General features: G+C 45.8%; 2 protein-coding genes across 4 annotated transcripts in view; one reads left to right on the top strand and one right to left on the bottom strand.

Moving 5' to 3' along the window:
- Positions 1-1,775: 1,775 nt before the first annotated feature.
- On the top strand, positions 1,776-14,982 carry MMD (monocyte to macrophage differentiation associated). Of its 3 annotated transcripts, XM_072351920.1 has the most exons (8): positions 1,776-1,947; positions 3,513-3,664; positions 7,018-7,099; positions 10,565-10,725; positions 11,215-11,289; positions 11,489-11,590; positions 12,328-12,397; positions 12,730-14,982. In XM_072351920.1, exons 3-8 carry the CDS (start codon positions 7,022-7,024, stop codon positions 12,928-12,930), a joined length of 687 nt encoding a protein of 228 aa, XP_072208021.1. In that variant the 5' UTR covers positions 1,776-1,947; positions 3,513-3,664; positions 7,018-7,021; the 3' UTR covers positions 12,931-14,982. The 3 variants fall into 3 exon arrangements, with proteins under 3 accessions (XP_072208021.1, XP_072208022.1, XP_072208023.1); XM_072351921.1 differs by lacking the exon at positions 1,776-1,947 and having other exon boundaries at positions 3,426-3,664; XM_072351922.1 differs by lacking the exons at positions 1,776-1,947; positions 3,513-3,664 and adding an exon at positions 3,872-4,079.
- A 4,686-nt stretch (positions 14,983-19,668) lies between these two features.
- The window catches only part of HLF (HLF transcription factor, PAR bZIP family member), a 29,446-nt gene continuing 27,071 nt past the window's right edge, over positions 19,669-22,043 (bottom strand). The window contains exon 4 of the mRNA XM_072351732.1: positions 19,669-20,407. Coding sequence (XP_072207833.1) covers positions 20,192-20,407 — 216 coding nt within the window. The 3' untranslated portion in view covers positions 19,669-20,191. The remainder of the gene's footprint in view (positions 20,408-22,043) is intronic.

Raw genomic sequence — 22,043 nt, 5'->3', positions numbered from 1 at the left:
ACAAATAGTCTTGACAACTGGAATATGAGAAACTGTGCTTTCACAATCAAGAATGTCACGCGATATAGTTTGTAAAGCCACTTCTATTATTGGAAAAGATAGATTTATATCAAATTTGACCTTTATTTTTCTAGGTCCGTGTTTTGAAATCTGTGTGATTTTACTAGCTAAAATAGGCCCGTCTTCAAATGCAGCACACGGCAGGGCTGTCAGCTGGTGCACGGGCCAATGGGCTGCAAAGTAACAGTTTCTGCATTATTTTCCTGAAGATACAATTAAACTTCATTAGTCAAATAGACAACAAAATTATAACTTCATAGTAACGTCTGCATCTTGTTTAGAAGCTTAACTCTCACCAGTTTGAAGTCTCTACATCAGAGAACAACTGACACATTTTCTCTCTGTGCTTTGGTGTAAGTTTACATTTTCTGTTACGTATTTCGTTGTTTTCTTTTTTTTTTTTCTTTTTTTAATAGAAAATTCCAAAACGTTAAAGTCTGAATCATTCAGTCATCGCTTCCAGAGGGATTCAATGGCTCAACACATGATTTAAGTAACTGAGTAGTTTTAAGACACTGCTCTCTTCTGAGACTTCATAGCTACCCTCCTCATTTCCTACTGATTGACCTCATATTAAAGCGGTAGCTGCAGTACCTTTATATTATTCCCCAACATAAATCCCTGCAAAATCTTGAGGGTTCGTGGCCATGAAAAATAGACTCTTATCATGAATGCTGATAAAAAGAAACCTTCAGTAGATTTTCATTATCTAGCATAACCTAATCTGCTACAAGGCACAACCCTCTAACATCACTTGTTTTACTTGTGGTAAATCTTTTCTGATATTACTAAGTAACGCTGTAATCTCATTTCAGGTTTAATACTGGCAGCAAGAGGGCTGTGACATCAGGTAAATGTTTGTGCTTCAATATCATTTCCATCGTGTGCCAAGGAGCCAGTCCCTCTTAGACACTGGTGTCACCCTGGAGATGTTGTCCAGGGCAGAACTAATTCCATTAGTGTTTGGAAAGCTATTTATAATCTGCCTTCAGCAGGATGACCTTATTAATTAGGCTAGGGGAAGGCTGAGGGAGGGAGAGGTGCTTGTTTCACAAGACCATTGACATGCATTTCAGTACAAGATTCTTCTCCTTCACCAAGATGGTCAGGAAAGGCAGCAATCTGAGCCAGTTTGCAGCAGATGAACAGAGCTGTTCATGTGGTATGCAGGAGCCCTGGCCCAAGGAGCCTGTGCCAAGCTAAGCCCCAGTGCAGGGTGCTCTGCAGCCACGTGTCCCCACACATGCCAAGCCTCCCTGGGGAATATGAGTTGCTTTGCAGCACTGCAGGGGTGTGCCCAAACACAGGCCAAGGGCAGCACACTGAGCTTTGCCTTGGGCTCACTTGGGACCTGTTGTTGTCCTGGTCTTACAGGTTGTGTTACTGCAAAGCCAATTTTTGCACTAGAAACTTGAAAAATATGTTTTCCTTCCAGAATTATGTCAGTAAATTAGGTTTTGCCAGCCAAGGAGGTCTTTGTCTGACTGCATTTCTACCATGACCATGTATGAAGCAGTCAGTGACAACCACGCTTCTTTCAGAATTTATTCTCTAAACTGGAGAAAGGGAAGGAGCTTTACCTCTAAAGCTTCTAAATAGAACCTCAGGGAAACCACCACCCTCCTCAGTTAGCACAGAGACTCTCAAGAGAGGAAGTCTCAGATTTGTTATGAAGTATGAAGAAAGCAAAAGACATTTTTCCCCTCCCTTGCCAGAAGTGCATAGACTGGGGGTGGAGAGGAGTTTCACCTGTCAGACTCGTTTCCCATGCCTTGTTAAGGCCCGACGCTGCTCAGCTTGCCTCTCTGCTGTGTTACATCGAGTCAGAGCTTCTCAAGCCACAGTGTGCCTCTCTGCTGCTCCGACAGAGCCCAGCAGCTCCGAAAAGTAAGTACATACCTGGGGACATTACTTAGCAACATCACTGGTAGATCCACTTGGTAGCACGAATGTATGCTTGTCTGTTATCTGTTCAACAAACCAAGACTCCAGGCATTATGCGGGCTGATATATAAACAGGTTATCTGTGCCAAACAGCTGTAAGAAACTCAGCTTTTGTGTGAGATGTTTAGTGTAACCTCCTGACAGAATCTGATTCACTACTGACCTCTCATGTGGTCCTTAAAATGTCACCTTGGCTGGGTAAAAGCAAACTTCCAGCAAGTCCCACCTGTTGGCTTCATAGGTTTGTGCAGGCCAGGATGATCTTGTAACAGGATGAAAAGTGCAAATTCTGTAATTACAGACCCCACATTTGTGTCCCTGTTTGCATAATCCTATAAAAGCTGCCCAGGTTCTGATTCAGTAAATGACGTATGTATGTGTGCCAATTCAATGCTCATAAAAGTGCTGGCTTAAACAACCAGGAGAATGAACTCCTCTGTCCCTAGACAGCAGATAGTTCCCCCAAAGGCTCTGCAGGAGCTTCTGCATGGGTAAAATTTGAACTAGAAATAATAAGGGCAAACCATACAGCTCCTGTAGTCATTGACAGTCTCAGAAGTGAAGTGATGAATGTGGAAAAAAAGTGGAAAAGAACAGCTTTGGAAACAAGGAGAAAAAGCCCCTGTGACACATTTACTGGTAGAATCAAATATGGAGGGTTGTGCCAAAGGCCTTAATGAAGCTCAGATAAATGACACCAGTATCGTTGTATACTGATGTGGTTACGCCATCATAAAACATGACAAGGTTGGTTGGGCAGGACCTGCCCTTGGTGAAGCCGTGCTGGTTGTCCCATACCACCTCCTTCTCTTCCACGTGCCTTAGTATAGCTTCCAGGACGATCTGTTCCATGATATTCCCCAGCACTGAGGTGAGGCTAACGGGTCGGTAGTTCCTTGGGTCATCTTTTCTATCCTTAGAAATGGGTGCTATACTGCCTTATTTTCAGTCATGGGGGATCTCAGCTGACTGCCATGATTTCCATGCTCCTTTCCAGCCCCAAGTTCTGTCCTCGCCTTGGAGCAGCGTTCTGGCTGCAGGTTTACCACTTCACTTGCTTGCTCACTTACGGCGTGGAGGAAGACTTAGTAAAAGGGACCCAGGGCCGTGAGAGACTGGATTTAGTTTGACTGCCAACCAGCAACAATGCTGACTCCTCCTGGCAGGCAGAGGTGAAGCTCAGTTGGGGTAACTCCTGCAACAGCTGCAGGTCCATCTGCCCCCGTCCTACCGATCTCACTGCGGTTGCTGGATGGTTTATTTGCCTAACGGTGGTTTGCTTTGGTATGCCTGCACTATTGCTTTTGTTGAGGGCTGGATCTGTTCGAATCCTATTGTAAACAAGATCTTAGATTACAACACAGAAGCTCGAACAGAACTTAATATTCTCCTCATTCATGCCCCGATTTGTACCATAGTGGTATAGGCAACACCACACTTATCTATGGAAACATTCTCAGCACCGTTTCTTCGCTTACACAACATAACCCTTGCTTGTACAACTGTAGGGTGTGAGCAGATACGGATACCTCAGAGGTGCGCAGCCGGGTTAGCAGCAGCAGCAGAGCAACCACCGCAGCCCCGGCAGAGCACGGAGCGGCAGCGCCGGAGCCCAGCACCAGAGCCCCGCTTCCCTCACAGAAGGGCCCCGTCCGCACTGGTAAGCCCTGAGCTTCCATCTTCTTTGGGTGAATCGCAGACCACGCAGTGCCGGAGATGCTGCTCGGCTCCGCCCCGCCGGCCGCCATGTCCCCCCGCCATGGTCCCGCCTCAGCCGGGCTCGGTTCGGGGCGGGCCGGGCGCTGGGGGCGGGCCGAGGCGCGGGCCGGGCGGGCTGTGGGGAGCCCGGAGGGCGGTTAAAGCGGCCGCCCGCCCGCCCGGCTCTCGCTCCTCGCCGACGGACGGGCTTTGGCCGTCGCTCCGCGCCGCGGCGGCCCGCACGCCAATGAGGGCCCGGACTCCGGCCCTCGCAGCCTCAGGAGCCGCCCGCAGCCTCCCGTCCCGACCCCCCGCCCAGCGCCCGGCCGGGGCGGGCGGCCCGGACCCATGCGGCGGCTCCAGGAGCGGTTCCGGAGGTGAGGGATCCTCCCCTCCTTTCCCCTTCCCCTCCTTTCTCCTGTTTGCCCGCGGGGTCCCGGGCTGGGGGTGTCGGGGCTGTCCGTGCGGCCGCGCCGGGCTGTGGGTGGTGTCCGCGCCCTCCGTGATGCCCCCGGGGCAGCGCGGCTCCATCGGGCGGAGGGTCCCGGCCGGGCGGGGGGCGGGCGGTGGTCGCGTTGCGGGCGGTGGTTCAGTTACGAGCGGTGTGTTTTCCCCTCTAAAATGGGTGAAGGGTCACACATCCGCCCGCGTGCCGCGGACCCGCCGCGGGGCCCCGACCTGTGGCTCTCGGTACCTCGACTCGGTTCCTCGGCTCCCGGTGCTGCTTCGGAGCGAGAGCCGCTGCCCGGGCAGGCCGCCGTGCGCCGGGTTTCTCCCCGCAGGTAAAACGCACCGCTACGGGGCTGCGCTGCTCGCCCCTCTCGGCTTGGCTCGAGAAGCCGAAGAGTGAGCGTTAAAGGGGAAATAAAACCGAAAGGGAGCGGAGGGAGAGGGAGGCGAGAACGTGATCGGACCTTTGTGCACGAGGCTCACGGACACGCGTGTCCCGCGCCTTTGTGCTGCGCTGCATGGAGAGCGCCCGGAGGGAACCGCCGGGGATGAGGGAGCCTTCACCCAGTCCTGGCTCTTAGAGCAGAGCCGATATCAGTGGATTCTTAGCTGTCCTGAAAGCCTCACACGTGTGTGAATGCATTGTATGTTTCCAAAGCGGGCCGCTTCGGCGTTGATGTGAGTTACGTCTGTGTCTCGGTTGTTCAGTGATAGAGGAGATGATGTGGGCAGGTACCAACCACAGGTAGACGGTAGCTACGGGATGTGCCTGTGGTTGGAACTGAACGGGCCGAATTCACACAGAGGAGATGTCTGCCGGTTTGGTTTAAAAACGAATAATCGTCAACCTGACCGAAAAGCTGATCCTTTCTCTTCAAAATCATACCTATGTGGGTGTCATTGAAACGCAGCGCTGATCTGCCTTGACCTGCTTGTGGTGGTTTTTCCTCTCAAAAGCACAGAGCCTCGGCAATGTAACAGATTGCTTTGGTATCTACATTTATACGCCCACTGGATGCTGCTGCTGCTGTCTGCAGAGTTCTGCCCGCCTTGTTGCTGTTTCTGGGGGTGTGCTGCTGTGTGTGGCTCAGGTCTGACTGGCCTTTCCTGCTGCAGGAGAGCGCAAGGGAAAAGTGATATAAAAAGGGACAATGTGCTTTGCAGCTGCTAGAAGGAAGTGTGAGTCCTTTAGAGCCGAGTAAAGGAAGCGTGCTTCCTGACTAGACAAAAAAACCCAAATTAGATCTTTGAGACTCGATCGGTGTTTGCTGGTTGTTTTTCCCAATGCCTTCCTTGCTTCGTGCATTCAAGGATAATTCCATCAGCAGATGGGATCCAAAATGGAAGAAAAGAGCTTTTCAGTGGTTGTGGGAGCCTGGTAAAGCTTTGTGTTCCATAGACACAACAGTAACCTTATTGTTTTAAATGAGATGTTCAAGGCTGATTTTATTTATTATTTAAGGAAGATGTTTGGAATTACTTGGAATTAAAGGTGCATGTGTGAAGCTGTCTGAAATCCGGTGTTTGTTTTGCTGGGGTAAAGTTACCACGCAGATAAATGAATATTTCTGGTGAGGGCACAAACAAAGGGGGAAAAAGGCCCTTTGTGTAGATGACAGGGAACAGATAGCTTTGTTAATGCCTTTGTCCTCTTCTGCTGCTAACAGCGCTGTCTTAATTTGCAAGAATACCAGATCCTAATAAGAGACTTTGTATTCCTCAAACCTTCCCTTCCTCCAGGCCCTGCTGTGAAAACGATCCATCACCTTTTCTCCTGAATAAATATAAATGAAGAGGAAAAAATTCTAAGAATCCCTCTAATGGATAACAGGAGGCCCCATTAGCAGGCAGCCTTCAATTATTAATAGCTTCTTCAGGTGATGATACACAGAAACGTTGAACAACAGAAACAATCAAGCTAAGGATAAGCTTATTCCTTTGTGTTCTGGGGGGTTTCAGCCTCTTGTAAGGCTCCCCCTGTGGCCCTTTGAGGCACAGAACAGCATTCTGCACGTGGGAGGCTTTCCGTGACTTGGATTTATAGAGTCAGGGCAGTGATTGTGGTCATTGCACTGAGCCAACAGATGCCTTTATTTTTAATGCCCTCCAAACTTATAAGCAGAACCATGTAAAACCGAGCACTGTGTCTGTAGGTGATGCAGGTGATGCAACCACCTTCTGCACTTGCTTTTTTTTTTGTGTGTGTGTGTGAAGAAAATTACTGTGTTTTAATCCCTGCTGTTAGTAATGGTTGGTTTTTGGTTTTATTTCTATTTATTTTCATTGCCATAATTTGGACATCGTGGTACCGTGTTTCTTAATCAGGGCTCTCAAACAGCCTTAACCAATTTTCACATACCAGCTTAGCAAACAGTGGTTTTCTTGACAGATTGATAAGTGGTTCGTAACCCAGCAATCTTGAACCCAGAGGTTCGAGTTGGTTTATTCTGAGGTGCTGCAGAACTGGATATTGCTGTAGAGCCAGGAGTCTCCTTCCAAAGGAGTAACCCTGGGCAGTGATGGCAAAGGCCATAATTCAAGAAAAAGACAAGTCTTAATTAACTGCTTCCTACTTTGATTACATAATACTTTCTTTGACCAGACAGTTGGAGAAGAGGGAGGTGTGACTTCTGTATGTATCTTCTATTAAATGAGGGAAGTCTTGGTTGCTGGTAACCATCCCCTGCACGGGACTGTTTTGAGCTGTATTTCTGGTGAGGAAATGCATTTGAGCAAATTGGGAATCTTAATAACAGTTGCCTTAAGCACATCTGTACTGAGATTTGTAATGGTACCGGGTGGGAGTTGGTCCTTCATGACGTTCTGAAGGTGGTTCATTAAAAACACTCCTTAATTACTCCGCAGGTTCATGAACCATCCAGCTCCAGCCAACAGCCGCTACAAACCCACTTGCTACGAACATGCTGCTAACTGTTACACACACGCAGTAAGTGCGTTTCCTTTTTCCTTTCTCACATAAATTTGTGTCCCATATGGATAAATACTTCCCTTAGCCCAAATGGGAGCGTATTTACAGTCTCTGGTCTTGTTACACACGCTTCAGCCATAGCAGCCCAGTCAATGGGATCACCAGTCGTCTGCTTGTTTACCAGCAGTCACTGTTGCTGGTAAAAACAGAATTACTTTGGTTTACATGTAGAAAAGCCAACTGAAGCTTGTCTCGTGTACAGCATTATGTAAATATATCTAGAGAAATGTAGCAACGCTCTGTTAGTTAGCATAAATATCTGGTTTAGCTCCTAATCCTTGTACAAATCCTGACCAAGAAGTTGGATTTGAAGATACCTGGCAGAAGTTGCCATATTCCTCAGCAATTCTAGGCATCATCTCGCTGAAAAGCAGGCATGAGATATTCCTGTCTGACAGCAGCAGGTTACAGCTGAGATGTCCTATCAGTATTTTGTGGTTCTCTGCTGTTTATGGTCAGTTTGTCTGATTACTTTCTGAACAGACAGGCTATATGCTACAGCATACCACGGACCGTTCGTAACTTGGGGATATGTGAACATCCACTTTAGAGAAAATAGAGTGTACTAAGGGGATTGTTGCTCTGTAAATAAAATTGCATACAGTAAATAATTTTTAAAATCAAAATGTAAAGCCTTGAAATTGGAATCTAAAGTAGGGAAGCAGAATGGAAAAAGCCGGGGGGGGGTGAGCTTTTTGTCCTCTTCTTACCGATTGTTTTACTAAACATTAGAAGCTCAAGTCGTTGAGCAATTGCTGCTAGCCTACAATAGTTTTCAGTTATACATGATTTCTATCAGTGTCTAACAGTGTTTAGTAATGGTTCTACATAGATCTTTCACAGTTGTACTTTTATTTCTCAAAGTAATCAACTTGTATTTAATGACTGTGCTCCTCTGGTAGGTATCACTTCTGGTTTTCTACTTCAGTACATGGTAATCTGTTTAGGCAGCTGCTTGGAAAACATCAGTTAATGAATGGGAATACAGGGTCGTACGTACAGCCTTGGGGTACGGTAATGAAGCTAACTTTGTGGAGCATGACAAGGCATCTTCAGATTTCTTACTAGAAAAGCTATTCAAAATGTCTTGACAACTTTATTTTTTTAGCTTAAACAAAGCATTGACCTGTCTTTAGTCAGTAGGAGACAGGAAGGGCAGGTAAGCAGTTGTATGTAGAGACAGAATGTTGGCAGCTTGGACATTCCATGTCATTCCCCTAAATGGCACAGCAAAGCCATGCTAGTTCTATCAGTTCTGATTCTTTGGCCTTTTCTGTTCAATACCCCTCTGTTTGAAGGGCCGATTGCTTCTCTCTTAGGATTAAAATACCATTCTTGCACTAGAGAGTTTTCTAATTAAAATCTGTCTTGTTTTGTTCGTTGGCGTTTTTTCTTTGAGACAGATGTTAGATATAATGAAGTCCATTGACGACACAAGAATCTAAAGAACTTTTGTCCAGTTGACTGGAACAGATTTTGTTTTTAATCTAAGTGCCTCCTGCAAACATGGAATGAAATAACTGTCACATCTAATCAGTTCCCTGCTGTCTTAAGGGCTTTAGCCACACTTTAAACTGTGTGCCATATGTGGAAAACAGGAGTGACTAATCTCCTGAGGAGTGAAATGCTTTAACCTTTCCTAAATTTGAGAGCAGCCCAGGATATGTATATGGAAATTTATGGTTTGTGACAAATGAGAAGCCAGGCTGAAAGACTATTTTTGGCCTTAAAGTGCACGAGGTCAGTTTCCATAGACTCATTGCAAAACTCAAAGTATTTTCACCTCTGGTCCAAATGCTGTAGATACAAGAATGCCACACTTCTCAATCGTATGACTGTACAGCTTTCAGCTTAAATGTAGCAGGCTCTGCAAAAAAGAATAGAATGGTAAAGAAGCTACAATCAGTACGCTTCAAAATCCATAGGAAAAAGTATTGTTTTGTCTTTTTATAGCTCTTTTCTTCAGCTGCTTTATAGATTGATTCAATACACTCTCCATCTTCTGAGCTGTAGCCGTGATGAGAGTCTCAATTTTTGTCTGCAAGTAGATAAAGGACAGATAGTACTGGCTAGACCAGAACTTTGCACTCTGACAAGCCTGTAATGCAAAGCAGAATTGCCACGTTTGTTTAAACATTGCTGGTTCCTGACTTTGTTTTGCATGTTAAGCAATGAAGAATTTAACCTGTGAAGTGTCTGAAAAGGAACTTATGCAGAATTTTTAATGGAAGGGCTACCAAAGATTTTCCCTCGTAGTCAAAGGAGAAAGGTAGGAATGTCTGAGTCAGCAGCTTCTTTCTTTTACATACTTTTTGGTTTGGTATTTTCTTTCTAAATGAGACAAAGGTAGATGACAGAACTTGACCTGGAAAAGAAGTGGCGTTTTAAATGCATTTCCACATTGTGCTGGAGAAACACAGAGTTAAAGCTGCTCAAGGAAGGATGCGTCAGGTCCAGAAGAGGGCCGCAAAGATGGTCAGAGGGCTGGAGCACCTCCCTTATGAGGACAGGCTGAGACAGGTGGGGCTCTTCAGCCTGGAGAAGAGAAGGCTCGGAAGGACTTTATAGTGACATTCCAGTACCTGAAGGGGCCTACAAGAAAGCTGGGAGGGACTTTTTATGAGCATGTAGCTACAGGATAAGGGGAAGTAGTTTCTAAACTGGAAGAAGGTAGATTTAGACTAGATAATAGGAAGAAATTCTTTACTGTGAGGGTGGTGAGACACTGGAATGGGTTGCCCAGTGGGGTTGTGAATGGAAGCATCCCTGAAAACATTCAAGGCCAGGCTGGGCTGGGTGGGGCTGTGAGCAACCTGTTCTGCTGGGAGGTGTCCCTGCCTGTAGCAGGGGGTTGGAACTGGATGTTGTTAAAGGTCCCTTCACATCCAACCATTCCGTGGTTCTTGGTCTGCAGTTATTTGGTATCTGAAGCCCAAGTTCTGCAAAGCCTTTGGTTGATTCTGTTGCCATCTATTTAACTGCTTATGTTAAAATATTCCTTTTTTACTCATGTGCTATTTTAGTTTCTGTTGGTCTGTCCTGTGCTTAGCCTCTATGCACAAGAGGTGCTTTAGAGCTCAGCTTAGGGTAAGACCAAAACCTTCTTAGGAATAGGAAGCAAAATATGAAAATAAAAATGGTACCATTCCAAGAGGAGCAAGAAGCATATTGTAATCATATGAGAGTGAATGTGTCACAAGCAGCTATAACTCCATTGTCTGAGACACTGTCAGAATCTTGACCCTTGTGTGTCGATATACAACTAGAAGGAAAACTCCTTGCAGCTGGGAGGCTCCGTCAGATGTGTACAGATGCTTTTCTGTGGCGTGCTGCTGCATTTTCTGCCCTGCTGTGGCAATACAGAGGGGTGGGAGCTACATTCGCTGAGTAGAGTTAATGGCCTTTTTTTGGTTTCTGTTTTAGTTCCTCATTGTTCCTGCAATTGTGGGCAGTGCCCTTCTCCACCGGCTTTCTGATGATCGATGGGAAAAAATAACAGCATGGATCTATGGCATGGGGCTCTGCGCGCTCTTCATTGTCTCCACAGTGTTTCATATCGTCTCCTGGAAAAAGAGTCACTTAAGGTATGGCAGTAGCCGTGGTATTGATGTTCGACTCTCATTGTATGTCTGCTGCCTTTATACCAATCTATGAAACCCTTGTGGCTCTTAATCTAGTAGCTGAGTGGGAAGAACATAACCTATGTGTGTGGTGGATGTAATCCCCTCTCAGACATGAGAACACCCTTTGGGAATACATCATTCCCATTACCTGGGGTAATGCAGAGTTTGCCAAGAGAAGTAAAATGGGATACATGATCAATGGCCTTGGGAGAAAGGCAGCAACAGCAAAACTAAACTGCGTTATTTATTTGACACCTATATAATTCTGGGCCATAACTCACAGTCACTGGATAACCATTTCTGGATGAAGCAGGGTTCATGTGACAGCTTTCTGCCTCCTTGTGTGTAGAACATTCTACTATATTTCCCTGAAGCAATCCCAAAATGTGTCAGGAAAATCCAGTGTTACTCAAATCTGCCCTGCTGACTTCTTGTTCTCTCCATTCCAAGGACAATGGAGCATTGCTTTCACATGTGTGACAGAATGATGATCTACGTCTTCATTGCGGCATCGTATGCACCGTGGTAAGAAGTCTGGGGGGAAGAAAGCTTCTAACCCTGAAGCACTCCATGTGCTTGTCTCTTGATGTGTACCCACAGTCTTCTCCTCCATCATGTCTAAGTTACAGCTCTGGATGTTTGTTTATATTAAGCCTCAGTATTCTTCTGTTAGTGTGCTCCATTCAGTCATTAATCCCGTCTGTTGAAATCTTTGTGCTTTCAGGTTAAATCTTCGTGAGCTTGGACCTCTGGCATCTCACATGCGTTGGTTTATCTGGCTGATGGCTGCTGGAGGCACTGTTTATGTATTTCTCTACCATGAGAAGTAAGAATTACTATTTGCATTTAACTTTAAACTGAGGCTTTTGCTTTCTGAGTGTCATCTTTCTTCATTGTGTGAAAGGACAGACCTTCGAGATGGCAGAGAGAAGTGATGAGAACAACGCGGTGTTGTATCTTGTTCAAAGCTGCTCTGTCCTAATGTGTCTTTAGGCTATTTTATTGTCTTCTCCTAAAGTGGGGGGAGGGAGGTATCCAGAATGAAGACTTCAGTGGAAGTGAGAAGACTTTAGCAGGAGTGAGAATGGGTGAAGAAAGAAAGATGAAATGATGTACAGATCGTGCATGTGACATAACACTGTGTGTGCAGGAGGAGGAGAATTTCTTCCTTGAGATGTATTTGCATCAGCTTCAGCTCTGAGTTCTGCAGCCTGATTTCATTACGTATATTTTCAGTGGACAAGACCAACTGTTCTTTGTTTTGATGAAGAGCTGCTGAGTTTCTTCTCAAATAAGAATATAAGTTTGCTGAATGTTTTGCTCTCACTACCGTTTAATGCAAATTAATGCATCTAGGCAGTATTTAGTGAATAAAATATTGCCTGCAGCTCTAGCATGCAGAGATAAATATGGCTTTATTTTTAGACTAAAATGTGCAGAAAGCTTTTTGAAAAGTGTAATGGCCTCATTATGCTAACAAAAGATTGAGTACATTTTTGTGTTGAAATAAATGTTCATATTCCTGTACATCACCTGAAACGATTCGCTTTTGTTCCATTTTAGGTATAAGATCGTTGAACTCTTCTTCTATTTGGCCATGGGATTTTCTCCTGCTCTGGTAGTGACATCCATGGTAAGGAATGCAACTATTGACGTTACAAATACAGACTTTCCTTTTATGACTGGTCCAAGTTCTGGTGCAGCTCTGGTTTCTTCTGAAAATAATCTTGATTTTAGTCTACCGTAATTATAAATGTGCTCTGCAGAAGAGCCAAATGTAGCCAACTATATTTCAGATTTATAGCTTCCATTCTGTGAAGTGCTGCCTGCCTTTAATGAATCTGGGCTGCAGAGTTGAGATAAAAAGGGTTTGGGTTCCAGGCTTTGTGAAGACACCCACATTTTGTAGATGATATTCCTTGCTTCTTTGTGCTCCATCCCTAACATGTCCTTGTTAATTGCCAGAGCAACACGGAAGGACTGGAGGAGGTTGCCTGGGGAGGTTTGATCTATTGCCTTGGTGTGGTGTTCTTCAAGAGCGATGGAGTCATTCCTTTTGCCCATGCCATCTGGCACGTCTTCGTGGCCACAGCGGCTGCAGTTCATTACTACGCTATTTGGAAGTACCTTTACAGGAGTCCCGCAGACATCATTCGTCACTTATGAGATAGGTGTGTATATGGGGGCGTGGGGAGCACTGCACTTGGCCTCTGTAACAGTATTATTTGACTTAAGGAATTTGGGGAAATCGCACAGGAAAACTGCACTGATTTTGGTGGTTCTCTGAACACAATGACTGTGAACTGATGCGCGTGTCCCGGAATTGCCCTTCGGATGGCAAGTGCTGTAACTAACAGAGGTGCTGTGCTGCAGTACTGAGTCCATTCCATGTTAGCAGAACCGGCTGCCTGATGTTTACAAAGAAATTTTGTATTCTAGTTCAACTTTGTGACTTTTTTTTTTTTTAAACGACGTGAATTTTTCTAAATTAACGATTCCAACCAGGTCGGTGCAATAGAGAACATAGAACTCTCCATTTGAGATGGGTTTCTGTCACCTTTCCACTAGCATTTCTCGCAGGTGAGCGATCTACTTTTACCACCTGTCATCTTGATATGATGTCACTTCTTTTATAGAGACTTTCCGGGGGTTTTTGTAAACTTTCAGAGTACGTTTGTTGAACTGAAATCAAACAGCCGCCATCTATGCAGTTACTCATATTGCAGAGTCTTGCAAGAAATGGTTACATTCCACATACTGTACCGACAGGCAGACATTGTACCTCTTCCAAGGGTTGTAGCATAGGTGTGATTATAACCACTTTTGCAAACTAACACATAAATACTCTTCTGCTGAGTTTTGATGTGAATAACGTTACGCTTATCTATAACACCACTGAAACAGCACCTTAATTTGGCTTTATCTGCGATGGAAACGGAGTGTGTTGGAAGCAATTGGCAGTAAGTGGTTCTTCAGGATTGCCAGTCTGCCTCGGTGCTGTGCAATAAATAGGGCAGCAGTCTGAGGAAGCCAGCTTAGCGGAGCGCAGCAGCGCTAATGAGGGCAGCCAATTAATATGCCTCGATGCAAAACAAAGTTAGTAATTTCTCCAGAGGACGTATATTGGTGCTGTAATATTAAGTAAGGCTTCAGTTTTTCAAAGGGATACTAAATTGGCTGACAAAAGCAGTTCCCAGCAGCTTCCCCTGGGGCTTTGGCTGATGTGTGAGGAAATCCAGGTCAGAGCAGCAGACAGCAGTGATTGAGCACAGGGAGGCTGTGGCTGTTGGTTCTCCCCAGCACAGGCTTCTAGGGAGGAAAGGTGAAAGAACTTGATACAGCGTCACTCGACATCCTGGGACTTAAAACACAGAGTAAAATCGGTCTTTACTTGTATTTCTGTACAGGAAAATAAAATGTGGTAGCAAGTCACGATTGTGGAATGTGTGTTAAATGACCAGATGTAGAGGAGTCAGTGTAATACTGTGTATCTGATATTGAATTGCTCTCTGTCCCACTATCTAACGAATGTCTTATATTAAGATTGACTCTGTCCTTTTTCTAATTTACTCCATTTTTCATGTCAGTATTTGAGAACAAAACCCAAACGCGTTGCCTTTTTCAGATGTCGTTCTGAACATTGCCTGTCTCTCTTCCAACGCCGAGTAGCGAGGTAGGGGCGTTCAAGGTACCGCTTAATGCTGCACCTAGATTTGCCAGGGGGGTTTTGCATATTTTAGGTTCGATACTTTCACAAACAGAATTTACAGGAGGGACAAACTTGAGCTTGGAGGCATTGATGAGGGGCTGCACAATGTGTGTGAGCAGGTGACCAGCTGTGGGTGTGAGCAGAGCAGGGGGGCAGGTAACCTGCAGCACAGCAGCCTCATTTGGATGCCTCAGGTTTTTAACGTCGTGTCTATTTGAGTATTTTTCCACTTGGTGATTTCATGTCTTTTGTTGAAACGCAGCACTGTCAAAACTACTGAAACACAACTCAAGGTTTCCTGTAGTCCAAAGTGAAACCGTGGCTCGAAGATGCGTGTTTGAATTTGGAGCTGTTTTGTCGTGGCGTCGCTTTGCTTTATTTTTTTGGAGTGTTGGAAATGGTTTTTAATAGTTTCAATTCGCCAAAACTTATTTTGGATGGTCCGTATTCGAGTCACTGTGAGACTGAATGTACTCAACTAACAATAAACATTTTGTGCAATTTGGAAACCCCTGGACTCTGGTGCTTCTACCCCCCCTATTTGTGCAGGCAACAACCCTTCAATGAGGGCTGGGCAGGGGTGGGTCCTGGCTCCAGCTTTTCTGTCACTCAGGTGAAGGGCTGGCAGTGAAGCCAACACCAGTTTGATTACAGAAGTTACATCACTGCCTCTAATGAGGCTGGGTGCTCTCAGAAGGATGGCTGCAGATGTCTTTGTTGCTTAGCAGCAGGAGCTGTGCTGGCGGTGGGTTTGTGCTCCCAAATCCTTCAGGTGCCTTTGAAAAACCTCTCTTACATTTTCAGGTATGTGAAAAGCCATTAGCAGGGACCTCCGGGATCCCCTCAGCTGTGCAGAACTCTTCTTGCTTTCTGTGTCCTGTTCAGCCCCCAGGTGTGATGCAGAGGTTTGTCGTGCAGGCGCTGATGGGCACAGCAGGCAGCTCCCTTGGTGTGGCTGACCAGCAACTGAGCCTCATCCCTGATAGGATGCATGACCAGCCCATGGGCTGCATGGAGGGAGAGCACTGGTAATTAGTGAGCAGCTTCACCAGTGACTGATTAACACCAGCTGTGACACCCAGCCCACATCACTCAGGTGGTGCTTTGGGCTGCAAGCAGCCACGATTCAGTAGCATGGTTGGTACACAGGAAAGGACTGGAAGTCATCGCTCTGGGGGCTCAAAACATGCTCTGAAACTGGAAAGGAAGCTGAAGGTGAGTTTAGGAAGGGAAAAATACAGGTTTTCTTATTAAATGCACTCCATCTGTGTGTGTCTGACTGAACGGAAATGCCCTTTGTCTCCCAGCTGATGGTGTTGCCCAGCAGCTTCATCAACCTTCTGCTACATCACTTCAAATAAAGCTGGAAGGGACTCAGATATTTTTATCCCATCCTCTGCCTGCAGGCAGCTGAGCTCTGCCTGTCGTTCCTGATGGGCTCGTCCAACCTGTTCCAATCAGCCTCTAACAACGGGGATTTCACAATCCTCCCAGGCAGTTTATTTCTGTATTTATTTCACCCTCTGCCCTCCTAAACGTTTCTTTCTGCTCTCTAACTTGCATTCATTGTCTTTGCTGCAATTTAAGCCCGTTACTCCCTGTGCTGCCTGCAATGTGCCCAGAGAAGAGCCCTTAAAGCCAGGCTTTACGTGTGTGCAGACGGTCACTCCTTCCCTTCCCTTATACTCCTCCAGCCTTAAACCAACTCAATTCCTTCATCTTTTTCCATGTCACATTTCTATACCTCGCAGCGCTGTTTATTTCCAACACCGCCATGAGGCTTTTTAACGGCGTAGCAGCGCCTCCTTCAGAGGCCGCCGGCGGCAGCGCCCCCTGGAGGCCGCTTCTGGGATCGGAGCTGCTGCTCCTCCGGTGGCCGCCAGGGGGCGGCAGCACCGCGGGGAGCACAGCGCTGCGGTGCGGGTATATATCTACGTGAGCACGATGCACACACTTAGGGTATATATTCGCTTATATGCGTGTGGATTTGGATGGGCCCCGACAAAGCGAAGCACACGGCTGAGAGAAGACAAATTGAAAAGTTTATTAAACATTGAGAATAACAGACAAAAATAAAATGAGATTTGGGCCGAACAGCACACAGGATGCAATCCATTCCTTGTCGTACAGTTCATTTGATCTCATTAAACCTGTGTTTAAACAGATGCTGTCTCGTGGTGTTGCCAGAAATACAATGGTTGATCACTTCTTTTAATACATAATATATATTTCCTTCTTGACATAGAAAACAAACAAACAAACAAAACCCTCCATAAAAATAAAACTGCACATCTCTATTGTATGTCACATGCAAAAATAGCCTTTAAGCAATAATTGGGGTTATTACAAACCCACGGAGGCAAAATGCTCCACGGCTGGGAGCCTTCAGTGCTGCAGCCTCCAGCGCTGCCCGGAGCACTTTGCTTCTGTGGGTTCAAGTCAGAGCGGCGCTGCCATGGAGTCAGTGACCCCAAAGCACCAGTGGGAAGGAAGAAAAGGACTCCCCTGCCCTGTGCCACGCACCTTCCCAAGCAGCTCCCCCAGCTGCTCACGTTCACAAATCCATCTCCAGTCCCATTTGTTTGGAGAGGATTTTCCTTCTCAAAAAGGAAAGAATTCACTTCTAAGATCCGGAAAGTGAAACACAAAAAAGAGGAATTAAGCATTTTACTGATGCTTTTTAGTAGAGGTCACTGAATTATTTAGCTGGTATTTATTCTGCAAATTCATATATTTTTACTTTTATAAAATGAGAGTTTCTTATGCCTGCAAGCTCCTTCAAAGCCATCAGAGCTAAACTGAGCCTAGGAGCTGAATGGAGCTGAATTTCCTGTTGGTTTATGTCACGCTGGGGAGACAGCCTGGCTGGAAAAGCTGTTGTCATTCCCAGGTTTTAGGCCACAAGTCCTGCACTCCCAGAGCTCAGGTGAGCACCTGAGGCCCTCGGGCTCCTTTAAGGAGCACTCCGTGGCTCTCACCATTTCCGTATCAGCTGATTTCATTTCCACCATATCCGCTTTGCAGGCACCACTCCAAGAATGCTCACAGCGATGCTGATGAGAAACTGCTGCCAACTGCTGCGCTGCTGCTAATGCTGCACCCATGGCAGTGGCTGCTTGGGGAGCTCCACCATTACCACGCAGCACCAAAGGGAAAGCAAATGTTTGCTTACCAGAGCACAGAGCGGATGATGAAGGCTCAGCTGAGCTGACCGCCGTCTCCTGCCTCTCTATTGGTGCATTCAGTGCCTTACACTGACCTCTAGAAAAGAACTTACTGCACTCCGAGCTTTGCTGCAGCACGTGCAAGTTCAGCTCACTGAGTTAATGGTCCACAGGCAAGTAGTGCACGGCAAGGGACACGCTGGGTCTGTCTGAGATAAAGTACTGGGAAAACATCAGTGGTGTGTGGATATCTGTAATGCTGGACAAAATGCTGCGTCCTTTGTAGCCGTCTCCTGAAGCGTGAATCATTACTTAATGGAACGAGCGACCTTTTTTTATCAGAAAAGAAAGCCAAAACACTCAGAAGGCCGTGAGCAGGATGAGTAGCACCGTGTTTCGCTCCCATGTGAATAACCGTGAGCACTACGTACAACCGCGGGCACGAAACCGAGCTATTTATTAGGAAAGGTCACCTGGAAACAGATTGGAGCAGCAGCAGCAGCAGATTAGAAGTGACTGAGTTTGGGGTTTGCGTGCTGGTTTTGGCCTTTACAAATTGCATCGTCCAATCAATAGTTGCCTACGATCCATACTGCGCTTTGTCCCTACGAAACAGATCCGCCACGCTTTTCCAATGGAAAATAATCGAGTCTCTCTTCTTCAGTACCACCAACCAGCCTGGGAAGCCACACCACATCCAGAGCAGTTTAACTTAAAGCACAGAACACGTCGCTGTGCCAGCGGGAGGCCGGAGACACGAGAGAGCCACAAAACAAAAGCTAAAACCAACCAGCTACCTCCCAAGCATTTCCTTTCTGTACAATAATGGAGAATATATATCTTTGCTATATATTTTAAACACAGAATAGCTTTTTCTCTTTGTTATATATAATATATGTCTTTCAAAATACACTGTCAGGATTTGTACTTGAAAAATACTGTACAAAACAAACGTACTATAATTATTCTGTATAAACTTTATACATTTTATAATATCTGTTCTTTTGGTCTATAGTAAACACTTAGATCGATTGGATTAACCACAGTATACGACAACACCATCCCCCTCTGAAATACACCAGTGTCTCTTACATTCATTTCTCAGAAGTCCACTTTAGATTTGAACATAAGTGTCCAAAAGCGAAGAGAGAGTTTAAAACAACAGAACTCAGAACCATCAGTTCATGTCACGCTCGGAACAACAACCACGAGGAGAAACGAGCTCTGCAAACCAGTGACTTCTAACTGAATTAAAGTGATTTTCATAACAGCAAGATATAATCCACGGAAAATATATTACACAACATGGGAGAAAAACAACTGAATTCGGGGTATTTAATTTTTAATCACAAAATGGAGCTCGAAGAAATGCAGAACTAACTGAAAACAGGAAAGCCCCTCTGATTCCAACGGCAGACCTGATTTGATGCTATTAATTTTGTCGTTTCAGCTAATTAATTATCCTGCTTCTTACACATGCGCTCCCCGTGGCAGGGACACAATTAGCATGCTCACATCAACGTGTCTTTTTTCTTTTGTTTTTTAGTTAAAGACATTAAAACTCCTGTTGGGAAGGGAAACCATCCTAGGTCCTCTAGGAACATCCAGGCAGCATGCGTGCTAGCGTACAACAGGATTATTGCTTCAGGTACAGACAGTGCAAGGTACACACTCTGTGCTCTATCCATAAGTACTCCTACCTACCTGGGGTCCGTGGAAATAAAAGGAACCTTAATAGCTACAGAGAAGCCATTATGGGATCTATAATGAGTAGAGCTAACTCAGTCTAACAGCACTTTAAATCTGAAGACAATTATCACCAGAACTTAAAATACAACAGAAGCAATCTATAAATTAATATCTCTGCAGTGTAGTACTAAATTATTATCATCTGTGCACTTTATTAGCATGTTAACTTTTCCGATTAGACGTAACTTCAACGACAGCTTCTTACTCTCCAAAAACTGAGGCCTACTTTTTTTTTTTCTTTTTTTTTTTTTTCTTTTTTCCTTTTTTTTTTTTTTTTTTTTAAATATATATATATATTTTTTAACATAATTTATACTGGGATCTTTCCAGGTGAGTCAGGAGGATGGAACCAGTTATAAGAACATAAAAACCCCAATCCGAAGCAGCACTGAAAAAAAAAACGTTAATTAAAAAGCTTAACGATGGCGGTTCTCAACAGTCCAGGTAAAAATGTGGCACCCTTCGAAGAGGGCTTTGTACAAATGGGAAGTGCTGAGATGCGTGCACACGCGCACACACACACACACACGCAAGCACATGCGCACACAGAGGTGTGAACACACGTGCACACAGATACGCCGCTACACGCAAACGAAAAAAGGAAATGACGTTAAGTCAGTTTTGTTTCTGCTTCTGGTAAAGTGCTGAAGACAGAAAAGGTTGGTTTGGGCGTGGTGCTATCAAACAGGAAACACGCTGTCCATCTATTCAAATGCCAACCCGCAACCGAAACAACAACAACAACAACAAAAAAAAGAAAAAAGAAAAAAAAAAATACCCCGCTCCCTCCCCCCCCCTCGTGCCTTTACAGGGGGCCGTGCCGAGCCTCGTACTTGGCCAGGACGTTCTTGCACTTGCCCAGCTCTTTCCTCAGGTCGGCCACCTCCTGCCGGAGCGCCGAGTTCTCCTTCTCCAGGAAGGAGGCGCGGATGGCGATCTGGTTCTCCTTCAGCCGACGCGCGTCCCGCGACCGCTTGGCAGCCATGTTGTTCTTTCTGCGCCTTGCCCAGTACTTGTCGTCCTGCTCAGTGAACACAGGGAGACACAAATGAGCTGTTAGACATCTGACGGGGAGCGGTCAGCAGGATGTGCTCTGCGTGCAGCCCCACGGGGTTTTGCCTACTCTGTGTCAATGTCCCACTGAGCCCCGACCACAGGGTGAGAGTTACAGACCCGCAGGGCCCGGCCCATCCCGTGAGCATGGAGACCTGCTGGTATTTCTGCCAAGATGTTTGCACAAATCCCCTCATCCTCCTGAGGAGGAATTCCTCCAAGGGAAACCAAAGCGATACTCAGCGGTACGACCCATCTCACAGCTATGCTGACCTACTTAGCACATCCACCTACGTGTGCCATGACTCCCAACTGGTTGCTCAAGCAGTGCTGATTTATTCCTGTATGGCCCTTCTCCTCCTTGCCACCCAACACCTGGGTCACTTTGTTGGAGCCATCCACGTCCTCTGTTGTTTGGCTCTTCTCTCTGTTCAGAGCTTTCACTACAGCACCCCAAAGGGTTTGTGTCTGCACACCAGAACAGCAAGTCACTGGAAGAGGATTCCTTGGCACAGCTTCACAGCCAACTCGGGAGTGGCAAAACAAGGACGGCTGCTTTGGTGCCATCCACAAAGAGACTCATGCAATGGACTTTAACAGTGAAGAATAAAGCATTTGCCAGAAATAGGTCTGCTCACCTCCAAAGTTTCACAGGTCAGCACTTCCAAATTCCCAAAGCACTGCCCCAAATACTTGCCTTTAACAGATATACTCAGGCTCTAACTTTATACTTAATGCCATCTGATTTCTCCACTCTTCTAATGAAACAGTAGCATCACTTTTGGTATGAAAGTGAATTACGCTCAGGAACAACGCAGGAAACACAAAGCGGGCAGAATTTCTTATGAAAAGTGAAATTCATTCCCCTGAATAAAGAGTGACACAGCTACACAGCCCTCAGACTGCCTGGTTCAGCCATACAGCTCCAGCTCCCCTTCCCTCCACCATCCTTCCATTTTTATACGCTTACATTTGCTTATGATCTGAGTGCAGCTCTCCTGCTCTACCAAGCATGGTAACAAAGCCCCATCTCCCGGGTGAGAGCTGAGAGCCATCTGTCCTTACTGAGCAGGGAAACACCACCCACTCCTCTGTCTTTCTGCAGGAAACATGCCAAGGCTAATACAGCTGCTCTGCATCTTCTGCCTCTGCTTGCACAAGGCAAAGCAAGAGCAAAATGACAGCTAGAAGCACTCGACAACTGCTTTACACCGTTTTAGCTGAGCGAGGTGTCCAGCAATGATGAGTTGTAGCCAACGTACCTCTAAATTGCTTTTCACCTGCATTTAGATAGGACCCCCCAAAATCCTCTTAAAAACAAGCATGCAGCAAAAAGCTATGACCCAAATCTTGTTTATAATTTCCCATCTCATTCCACTCCAAAAAAAAATCAGCTTTATGCAATTTATTAGTGTGCCACCTAGGCTTCATCCATCTTTATTTTAACAAATTGCTGCAGCAAATCCCTTAATCCAGGCCCAAAAGAGGTAAGGCTGGCATTTCAAAATCACATGCAGCCCAGAGACGATTGACTGGTCTAATCTGCTTACGCTCCCCGAGAACTCAACAGCCATTCCACATGCCAGGGCAGAAGCAGCACTTGG

Source organism: Excalfactoria chinensis, chromosome 17, assembly GCF_039878825.1.
Source record: "Excalfactoria chinensis isolate bCotChi1 chromosome 17, bCotChi1.hap2, whole genome shotgun sequence".
Taxonomy (NCBI): Eukaryota; Metazoa; Chordata; class Aves; order Galliformes; family Phasianidae; genus Excalfactoria; species Excalfactoria chinensis.
This window is presented reverse-complemented; position numbering and strand designations above follow the sequence as displayed.